Source organism: Micropterus salmoides, unplaced genomic scaffold (genome assembly GCF_014851395.1).
Source record: "Micropterus salmoides isolate LMB-PRFRI ecotype aquatic unplaced genomic scaffold, ASM1485139v1 Ms_hic_scaffold_2, whole genome shotgun sequence".
In the NCBI taxonomy this organism is placed as follows: domain Eukaryota; kingdom Metazoa; phylum Chordata; class Actinopteri; order Centrarchiformes; family Centrarchidae; genus Micropterus; species Micropterus salmoides.
Window position 1 is genome coordinate 31,512,585 of NW_024041150.1, and position 11,595 is coordinate 31,524,179.

The window sequence follows — 11,595 nt, forward strand, 5'->3', positions numbered from 1 at the left end:
AATCACTATGATCAAGGTGAAATTTACTGACTAACTAAAGGGAGTACAACAGTGGGAGTAAATATGGGAATATTACACGAATAACAGTCAACATGAAAAAAAACAGAAGGTAATAAACAGAATATGTAATAAGCCAAGATCAGTACACTGGGCTCGATGGGATTTCAGTTTGATATTGTAGAGGGAGAGGATTCTACGAGAATGAGGGCACTAATGCTCGGAAATTATGTTGCAAATTTAGTTTGAATAACCTAGGGGTTTCTTAACTATAGATGAGGGCCAACTAGAGGACACCAACGAGTCACGTCAGCGTGTGGTTTGTTTTGCCTTACTTTTGTGGTAATTCCCCATAGCAAAGGCTCACTGCCGGTTGGGCTCGTGGATGTTGTCCTGGCCAGGTTGGGTGGCACCCCAGTGGCGTCTCAAGTTGGGTTCAAACCGATGGAATTGCTCCGGAGTCCTTTGCGGGAAAACGCTTGCAGTAATGGGCAACTGGCGACACCAAACTGGAGTTTGTTTGGTGTCGCTATAGCTCGGCAGAACACACTCCAGACTCTCTTGTTGGAGCCATGACTTCGTTCAACTCGAGAATTGAACGGGCTTCTGGGTTTCTGGGTCAAAAGTTATTTAGAACGATTGGATAGTGTTAAAACAACAAAATCAAATAAGACACTTAGATTCTTGTAGGTTCGCGAGGCCCCGGGAATATAGGCTATTTAATGTTGCTGAGTTTAAACAAAGTCTGGGGATAGTTTGATCCCAGGCAGCTCCAAACAAAAGTCAAAATCTCCCACTAAGAAAAATGGGGTTTCAAGAACTTTTTTGGGACGTGGTGACGTCATTTTGGTTAGTGGGTATCCCTAGAGGAGTCACCCTTTGGCCTCAAAAGTGTTAACTTTTAGTGGGATAAAGAAAAAAATATATAGCGCGTATTTTCCATTTAATCTCTCTCTCTCTCCACAATAACATTAGAAAAATACTTAGTTCTAAACATTTAGATAAAGACAAGTAAAACAAGATTAAACACTAGAAGGTTAATTGTTTCTTAATTGTTATATACTTACAGTTTTTCCTCGATTGTTTACAGACATTTTCTGAAAGAATGCCTCATTCTCAGAACTCTACACACAAATCAAAAAACACACACAATGGGCAAAACCCCTCAATTCTCCTGCAAAAGGAAACTTTACATTCAAAACAATATTATTTCTTCTCAAAATGGTATTTTGTTTTCAAATGACACAAATCATATGAATAGACATTCATAAGAACCAGCTGAACACTGATGTTCTCAATGTAAAACACTTCTTCTCCATTCATCATAATGACTTAGGCCTTTTTTTTGTTCAGTGTTACACTTACTACAGACAAGTGTGTTGTAAAATATTTGAGAATATTGTTTTTATACTCAGAACACACAAATACACGGTAACAAATATATTTTATTTGTCCCACAAAAACAATGTACACAGTGTACATCCCATTCCCAACCAACACAAAGTTGCACACACACTACATACAAAACAACAGAAGAATTTACTGTACACAGTTACATTAAAACAAACAAAAAACAAACTATGCTGCATCCTCTCTTCTGTTGCGGTCTGGCCACAGCACCTCAGCCACATCACAAGCAATGTTTTCCCTGGCCAAGCAGTGGGGGAAATATCGCCTAGCATGGCGATTCCAGCCATGAAAAGCATCAGCTGCTGTATCTCCACAGCTTGGAGAAGAGGTATATGCGTTTGTGGATTTTGGTCACACACTTTCCATCTACAGTCAGAAAAAGATTCCTCAATAGGATTGAGGAATGGAGAATATGGAGGGAGATAAACTAAAAAGCGTGGGTGGACAGTGAACTAGATAAGAACCAGAGCAGCCCTGTGGAAACTTACGCTGTCCCAACGTACCTGAGCTGCTCTGGGCCGTCTACCTGATCTGGTGGAATGAGCGTGTTGTGTAGGGTGTCCAGGAATGTGATCAGATGGGCTGTGTTGTAGGGGCCAAGGGTAGCATGGTGATGGATGACGCCGTGGTGGGTAATCGCTGCACACATTGTGATGTTCCCTCCGCGCTGGCCAGGGACTTCAACAATGGCACGCTGGCCGATGACATTCCTTCCCTTCTTTCGTCTTTTTGTGAGGTTGAACCCAACCTCATCAATGAAGATGAACTGGTGCTCCACTGCAGCCACCTCTAGCTCAAGGACTCTCTGAAACACACATGACAATATCAGAAAGAGACATGGAGTGGTCACTATTGTGAAGCACAATCATTATGATTACAATATTGAAATATGTATAATTTACTGTATACAGTGTTGAGTGTATGCATCAATTGTGGGACTCACTTACACATAGTAATATTGCAATTCTTGAATTGTGTTCAAATGGCACCCTGTAGACCTGCTTCATCCTGAGATGATTTCTGCGCAAGGCACGGTCCAGTGTTGATAAGCTTACCCTATCAAAATTTTGAAATATGTCATTGTTTTCTATTATTTTTCATTGTATTTGCTGTAATGTTATGGTGTTGTTTTCTAGGACCATGTTTATGATTTCAGTTTCCTGTTCAGGAGACAGAAGAGGTTTTTGTGTTGGTAATCTTTCAGTTCTGCCAAACAAATAGTAAAATACTGTAAATACAAAGTAGGTATACATTTCCTAAATACTTGAAATATACTTTACAGTATTTTTACAGTCCTACAGAACAGTCCACAGGCAATACTCATTGAGTACTGTATTGATATGCAGTACTGCATTTTGCTAGTGAGAGTAGATTTCTTACCTATTCTCATTTCGGAAAGTCCGGATGATGGATACTACAGTGTACCTGCTCAGATTTGGCTGTACTCTTTGCCCAGCCTCCCTCATTGTTAGACCATGGTTGACCACATGATCAACCAAAGTGGCTCGGTCTCATCAGAGATTAACCGTCGTCGTCGTCGTCGTCGTCGTCTTCCTCTTCCTCTTCCTCTTCCTCTTCCTCTTCCTCTTCCTCTCACTCCTCTGGCTCTGCCTCTGTTTCCAATGTTGGCATTGCTCCATTGAAGAGCTCACCTGTTGCCCTTTTATGCTAAAGCTCTGATTGCTAATTGGAAAACTGTGTGACGGGTGTTTGCCCTTGTGATGAGTCAGTGTGCATATTTGAATGGCAGTGTGTTCCTTGTGAAAACAAGATATTTTCAGCATGAAACTTGTGCCAAAAGCAGAGAATTGTGTGTCGTGTTTTGAAAAAAGTGTGTTTTAGAACTGCAATTTGAGTGTAAAGCAGGAATTGTGCTTGTAGTTTAGCAGAATTGGTCCAGGGGGTTGGTGAATGAGTTACATGTTGTGGTCATTGTGTCTCAAGTACCAGAATTTGTGTGTAAACAATTGATAAAAAACTGTAATAAAAGGCGTAACAAAGCTTAACTACATGTTTCACGTGTAAACTTGATGGTTACATGTTTTAACTCAAGAGACAAAATAGATGTAAGCATTGCAGCAAAGAATCCATTATACAGTGACATCGTGATAGATATTTGGCGCTCATTGTCGGTGTAAGCAGAGTTATAAACGCTTTTGTGTTATACCTTTTTCTGTCCTCTTGGTGGAGAGCGGTTTCTATGAGAGGACAGATATTCAACTTTGAGAGTCACCACTTGAACTGGGAACTGGGAAGCGGATTATATACACGAGGAGTATGCAGATGAACGTTTTAATAAGAAATTGTATACAAAACATTTAGCTAAAGCATTAGTTAATACTAAACAGACAGTGATTACTAGGGAATAATAGGGAGAAATTAAAACAAAACAAAAGGAAATTATGAAACTCTTACTTTCTTATGATTCTCTAATCTTCATATGTCACTAAAGGATACATGTCTGATTAAGTCTCTGCAGGTCCTTACCAAAACACCAGGCGATGTCTCTTGTTTTGCACGTCAAAAGGCCAACTCCAGGGGAGGAAAACTTCCCCAGACTTTTTGGCAAGATCTGAACTCACCTCCTCCTTGAGGTGAGAGGCTGGTTGATCCCACTACAGGGTTTAGCCCAGCTGAGCTTGTGTTTGGCCAAAACGTATGTGGCCCATTAAAAGCATTGAGAGAAGATGGTGTGTGATGTGTCTTCCAAAACTCATGTGTTGGGCTGTGTTGCCTCTGTGCAGGGAACAGTTACACCATGCTGCTGAGTTGGCGAAGGAGTCACTTTCTTCCTCACAGATTTGTATGAAGAGGGGTTCGACAAAAATGTCATGTGAACATGTTGAAGCTTTTTCATTCCAGACCTCTGCAAGAGCGTCCCATGGGTGAGATCAATTTTGATTATTGCGGGTATTGTGATATTGTGGCTAAGGATGTTAAAGGACACCTGTTATGCTTTTCCATATTTTATGACTTATCGAGAATATTACAACGTTGGATGTATGTGTTAAACATGGCCACAGCTTCAAATAACAAGATTAAAGTATTTAAAAGAAATCCCTGTTAGCAAAAATGAAGGTTACGATATGGTGACCCTATTTCTATTAGCACAGGCTCCGCCCTCTACTGGACTCTATGGGTAATATCTCTCCTCCTTTCACACGCACGTACTCACCCACTGAAATTTGCATTCTGTAAGTAGCCGAACAATTGGACGTTGCTACCGTATGTGCCTAAATATAAAAAGCAGTGTCCAGTAGAGGGCGGCGCCTGTGTGAGATAGAACGTCAGATTTCCTCCTGTTTTGAACAGCTTTTTCTACCAGCAGCTCTGTTGTACGACACACGGAGCTAGATGGAGCCGGTGTAGGTACCAGATGTGATCGGGTGGTCAGAACTGCACGGGGGCCTGGGCCTGCAGGTAACGTCACATAACGTGATTGGCTGTATATTTGTATGATGATGTGGCAGAAGGTGATCAGCTGTACGTCGGAGTGTTTACATCCATAGTTATATGTATACATTTTATTGTTTATTCAAAAATATGATACTGCCATTCATAAAACGTAGCTGTGCAATTCCAACATTGTTTTCTCTTTAATATGATATGAAAAGTGCAAAGTGACTGTTCTATTTTTAGCAGGGACTATATACAAGACTCAAGTTAAATTGCCTTGCCTGAGCAGGAAGTGGTTGTACTTGCGTGAGCTTTGTGAAAAGGGGAAGGAAGGAGGAGTGGATTATTCTTAGAAACATTATTTGTTGTCAGCCTGTGAGATCATATTGATATGATATGAATAACTTCTTTACTGACACAGCTTCCTCTTAGTCTTCCTCATAATGTATGCTTTCAAGCTTTAAAGTAGTGTTTCAGTTTTGGATGTGAAGATGGGACATACTTTGTTCTGTGTGCTGGGGTTATTCTGTGAGTACATCACTGACGTACTCTTTTCGTTCTTACTAAAAACACTTTATGTTGCATTCACAGCATCACGGGTTGTCTAGAAACTGTAGGTTTCTGTTTAATGTGTATGTGTGTGTTGTGACACTGTTGTTTCGTCAGCAATGATGATTTAATACTGTATTTATAAGATGAGATAAACCTTTATTGATATCCAGCGGGTAAATTTGGTTACTCTAGCTTACTATAGACCTACACATATTTTAAATATTTTCTTTTTGTTTCTTGGCTGGTGACTGACTTTAAAGTGGAAGACTGTGTTGTGATAATGTTGATTGAGATTTGATATTAGACATTATCTAACCACAGTTGTTTTTTGTTTTAAATGACTTTGTTTATTCTCATTTTGACAGTTTGAGTGTGAAAATATCTGATGAAATATCAATCTTTATTTTAGTGCTGAATACACTCCTCCACTCTGGACATGCTGAAGGTGATTGCACAATCTCCCTTTTTCTGCATCACTCTTAATCACATCATCTGTCTTTATTCATTTATTATCAACATGTGCATCATTTTAGTGCATTTGTATCAACACAAAGGAGAATATGACTATAAAGTGCTTGAGAGTGTTAACTTTCATATTCCAGCAACGTAGCAAACACACAGGCTAGTGAGTATAGATCTGCTTTTAAATTATGTGGAAATGTACTTATTTAGCAAACATATAAATTATTATTAAGTGAGACTTTTTCTAAACTCAGTGTTAATTGTGGTAGTGATTATGATTTCATATTTTGAAAACATTACATTTAGCAGTGGTTTATTGCCACCCATTTTGCTCATGATAACTAGTCTGGCTAAGTTAAAAAAGGAACTAAACTCTTTCACGCAGATAATGATGTAAACCAGGAGGATAAATGGACATGAAGAATGCATTTAATGTTTCGAGGTAAATGTGTTAAATGTGCAGGATCCAAACTGCACTCAATCCATAAACAAGAAAAGAGTTTTAATTCTGGGATATCTATTTCCAGCAAATAAAACCAAACCTGTCCTCACTGTGTCTCCATCCTGGCTGAGTCCTGGAGCCTCAGTAACTCTGAGCTGCAGTGTTAAAGATCCATCTGCAGGATGGAGGTTCTTCTGGTTTAAGGCTGTTCCCAAACTATCAGGCAACTACTACGACCAAGAGCTGCTACCTGGCAGAAGCAACGGGACTGAACAGGATTCCTACATTGTTCATGGACAGACACACACAGCAGGATATAAGTGCAGAGCTGGAAGAGGAGATCCAGTGAACTACACTAATTATAGTAACACTATGTTTGTCTGGTCTAAAGGTCAGTGTGTTAGTGCCTTTCTTTCCTCCTTTTCTTTCCTATATTCTGCCCCCACAATTAGTCATGTAGCTACCTAGCGAAGGAGTAGGTTACAGAGTATAGCAGAGGCATACGTCATCATCATTCATCAACAGTGTTTGGGTTACTCTCACTGCTGGAAAGGAAAAACAAAAGTTCTGCACTGCAGGTTTAAAAGACACTGATTTGTGGTCAGACAGGCACATGGACAGGTGGCAAATGTGGCGCCTGCAACAAATAAACAGGCATATGGGTACAACTAGGAGATTAAAATAACTGAACGGAAAACTATGTGTAAAAAGAAAATACAGTCTAGATTTTCATTATCACATACTGACCCCATTTGGAACTGAAAGGCAGCTGGTAAAAAGCGATTTGTAAATGGATGAGTTGGAGAGCAACCACTGTAATTAATATTAAGACAGTCAAAAGATCATTTCCACTGTGCTGCTGTCAATGTCATGATATCTCTGTGTTTGTTTTGACACCTCATTAATTATTTTTCAGATTTTCATCCAGCAACAGTCAGAGTGAGTCCTGACAGAGAGCAGCACTTTTCCTCTGAGCCTGTCTCACTGAGCTGTGAGGGAAACTCTTCTAAGTGGAGAGTGAGGAGGTTCACTAAAGCCGGCCATCTGTCAAACTGTTCTAAGTGGGGAACAATGACTGGATCCACATGCAACATCAACGAACTTCCAAACAAAACTGCAGTGTACTGGTGTGAGTCTGAATCAGCTCAATTCAGTAACGCGGTCAACATCACCGTACAAAGTAATTCCTTTTTTGTTTTAATTCTTCAAATTTCACAATAACATAATTTAACATCTTATATTCAGATTTTATAGGTGATTATATTTTTTGGTTATATTATATAACCAATGCAGTGAAATTTTAAGGAGAGACATGGAACCCGCCATGAAATCAGTTTTTCTGCCCTTCACAGTGTTTATTATTAGACCTCTTATTATCAAAGAATTAGGACATATTGATCCTCAATGGCATTTGTGTAACATTAACCAATTAAATTTTGGGTATGTGATTCTAATCCAATACAAGTCTTTTTGTCAAATTCAACAAATATCTCCTCACGGTCCACTAGCTGTCGGTTCTATGTGTGTGCTGAAAAACAATCTGGTGTTTGTACCCAGCCCAGGTTCTGTAAATGGGAAACAAATAAAATGACTTGGACCGAGCCACACAAGACTTTTCCAGCTGTTCCAGCCATGATTTCTGACCTGCCCACGGACATTCAACTTACTCTCTAGTACACCAACATAGCTGTTGGTGTGATGTTAGCTGTATCTGTCTGGAGTTATTGTGCTGGCTCTGGGACTGCCTCGTCCTCTGTGCACGTTAGCTTCATAGCAGCAGTTGTGGCGACAGTTTGCTAACCCACAACTAAGCTAACATTAGTTACATTACTTGCTTTGTAATGGTTCGCTCTATTGCATGGATGTTTCATGGTGTTGGATTTCTCCAGAATTGCACACCATTAATAAATAATAAAGAGCAATTGCTGCTTATTTGTAAATATCTGAAATGATGAATTAATATTGCAATTTTACCTGATCTGATCAGAGCATCAGTCGCAACTTCTCTTTTTGTCAGTCATTAATTGACGCCACAGTGACTATAAACCTCCATCACCTTTGGTTATGTAAGAGTAACAGCAGAAGTGTATGAGCGATGAAAAGGTTTGCAACGACTTGATATTATTTGACTGTTTCACAGATAAAGATGGTGAATCCTGTCCATCCTGTGACTGAGGGACAGTCTGTTGGTCTTGGCTGCAAACTGAGGACAGGGACATCAGATTCTAATATATTTTTCTACCGAAATGGATGTCTCATCCAAAATGACAGGAGAGGGGCTGAATATTGCTGCAGTGTCAAAGTCAGACGAAGGCTTAGTGGAAATACTCAGGAAATGTGTCACCACATCTGTTTCTTTAAAACTTCCTTTTTCAGAAGCTATGTCACAATCTGAGATAAAAAGAGGTTGTCAAATACTTACTTAATACAAATACTCTAATTAGAAAACTAAAACAGGAGGTTCTAATGTACTGTGAATGTCTAATATCACACAGTCTAACAATAATTACGTATGTGCACAGGTATGTACAGTAAGTGTTAATTGTGTACTGCACTTGCATGGATGTACATTTGGACATTTGATTTGAACATTCATTTATGTACAATTTATACTATATACTATGTGTATACTGTGTGTAAGCATGTGTGCTCTTAAGTATACACTTGTATATTTATGTGTACATGTATGTTTTTTATTATTATTATTTATTTGTGAAGTATAAGGTGTTAATGTATGTGTACGCACATGTGTGTAGTGTGTGTAGTTTTTTTTTCCTTCCACATATAATTTTTGTAACTGGTCTGTTTTTGAACATGTGGCCCACTTGATCCTGGATGTGGGTCCACTTGTGAAGTCTTTTACATGGTTTCTTCTAATTTAGATTTACTAACTTGTGACCTCTTTTGTTTGTGAAAGCACTCAACTACAAATAACATTTATTAATACTTACCTTTTATTACAGCAGCGCCTGATGACTCTTCATTTCTTCTGCTGTTGATTGTTCGGCCAGTTTGTGGAAGTTTACTGATTATTCTTCTGCTGCTGTTGTGTTGCTACAGAAAGTCAAAGGGTGAGACTTTTTCCTGCTGATGCTTGATGGTTTATAATCTGACTATTCAAAGTCATTATTGAATTCAGTGCCAAAACAAAATAATGTAACAACATTTTATTTTTTTTACAGATTCAAATTTTGCCAAGTGGGTAGACTTCTCTTCTCTATTAGGCACTAAATGTTCCTTATTCAATTTACTGAATTTACTAAATTTTATATATATTGTTATATATATATATATATATATATATATATATATGTTTTTTTATTATATTTTAGGACCCCACAGAGAACCAATCAGGGCTCTGCTCCAGATCAAGTGGTTTACCAGAATGAAACTACAGTGCACTACTCTCATCTGCATGGTCAGCCTTAAAAATTATCCAGATCCATTTATCATTTCATGTTTATGACATTGAACCAAATGAACTTTTTAGTTAGTCAATTTGTCAAAAAGGATTGGAATATAATAAACTCATCTACTACAAGCACAAAAGATCAGAACTGAAAATTGGTTATAGTCATTGTTTACATTGTCTCTAGCTGAAATGATGTTAAACTATGAGACAGAAAAAAACACATATTATTAGCTCAACCATTAAAATAATAGTATCATTGCTTTATGGTATAAAATACATTTAATGCAATTTGAGTTACACCTTTGACATTACCCAATTCAAATAACTCAAAGAGTCTAAACATCAATGTCTTTTGCACATATTTATATCTTTAAGACAATCTTACAATATATTTGAGTATATTCATCAGAAAAGTAGCAGCTTAGTTTGTATCCTAAAGTTGAAATGATCAATTTTACCGTGACTTGATTTTCAGGTGATGCTTGTCTCTCTGAATCAATCAGAGGCTCAGAAAACACTGAAAATGGTAGGTAAATTTTATTTATTTACACAGAGAAGAATATTAGAGAAGAGTTATCATAACTGACAATTCTGTAAGTTAAGAAAAGGTATATTTCAGATGCAGATGAATCCAGCTATGTCACATACTCGTTGATTCAGCTTAAACACAGTAGTAATAAAGGTGAGTATACAAACAATAAATATTATAGTCAAAATATTCATCAGGTCAGTGATTCCTAAATAAAAGACAGTATTAACTCATCTTTTGATGCATCTGCTCATCTTTACAGGGCAGCATAATGAACCAGAGGAGAGCTCCCTTTACTCGAATGTGAAGACAGAATCAGCTGCAGGTACAGTCACTTGCAACAGTTTGTCCAATAGTTTGTTTTGAAATATGCAAAATATTATTGAAAGTGACTCTGTAGTTCAAATCACTCTAATTTTACTTCCTGTTATATTTTAGTTTGTTTTTTAATCTCTGGTTATGTTGTTGCAGACTAGCCTGTAAATGGAAATTCTGTTCTACAGAAAGAAAATACAAAATACTGTTGATTTTTGCTGTAAAATGATTGCTGTTGGTTTGTTGCTTCGGTTTGAGTTTGTTCTCTGACTCAAAAGATTTTAAATAATCTTAACAACGCAAAAAAAATTCTTATTTATTTTATTTTATATTTTTATTGATTCTAATTAAACTTGCTTAATTGATATCCCCTCTATTGTTGTAACCTGTAACTATTTTCATTACCATTAAATTCTATAAAGAAAAACACAATAATCTGCTGTGTGGTTGGTTTCACCTTTGGGCTTTGCAATACTGTCATTTAACCTTTACCTAGATAATCTGTCTGCAGTTCAATGTATATTAAATCTGTTATTGGTAAACATTTCAAACTAATCGTCTCTCCGTTCATAGGAAGATCATCATTGGAGTTTTTTCATTTTTGGAGTATACAGGAAATCAACCCTCTTTACCTTTTTTAAATAGGCAATTATGCAAGTCAGATGTTAACCAAACTGTAACTTTTAAATGACGATGCCAGTGAATAGTTGTTGTGAGTTTTTTGGTTTCTGAGGTTTTATTCCTTTTTTCCTGTTGAAGATTTTTTTGGGGAGTTTTCCTAACTGAGTTTTAGCATTAAAATTAACTTATCCTCGGGGTATATTTTCCTAGCCACTAAATACAGGAAGGAAACCATAAACATATATATATAATTTTTACTTTTATTGCCAAACAATAATACTTATTTTACATTAACCATTACATTGTTATAACCTGTTCTAATTTCTTTAGGTTCAAATTACGGTCACCACTGTAAAGCAACTCAAATTGGGCTTGACTCTCAGTCCAGCTTCTCTCACTGTCAGCCTGTGGTTGATCACATGATCAATAAGTGTGTCCTCGTCTTTGTCCTCCTCCTCT

The 11,595-nt window shown here is 37.6% G+C and overlaps 1 protein-coding gene across 1 annotated transcript; it reads left to right on the forward strand.

Annotated features, from left to right (window-relative positions):
* Positions 1-5,268: 5,268 nt before the first annotated feature.
* On the forward strand, positions 5,269-10,936 carry LOC119911573. Its single transcript, XM_038730474.1, has 10 exons — positions 5,269-5,331; positions 5,765-5,800; positions 6,345-6,650; positions 7,176-7,439; positions 9,223-9,330; positions 9,442-9,457; positions 9,592-9,677; positions 10,147-10,197; positions 10,291-10,353; positions 10,463-10,936. The coding sequence occupies exons 1-10, from the start codon at positions 5,295-5,297 to the stop codon at positions 10,564-10,566; spliced, it is 1,071 nt and encodes a 356-aa protein (XP_038586402.1). The 5' UTR covers positions 5,269-5,294; the 3' UTR covers positions 10,567-10,936.
* Positions 10,937-11,595: the final 659 nt, after the last annotated feature.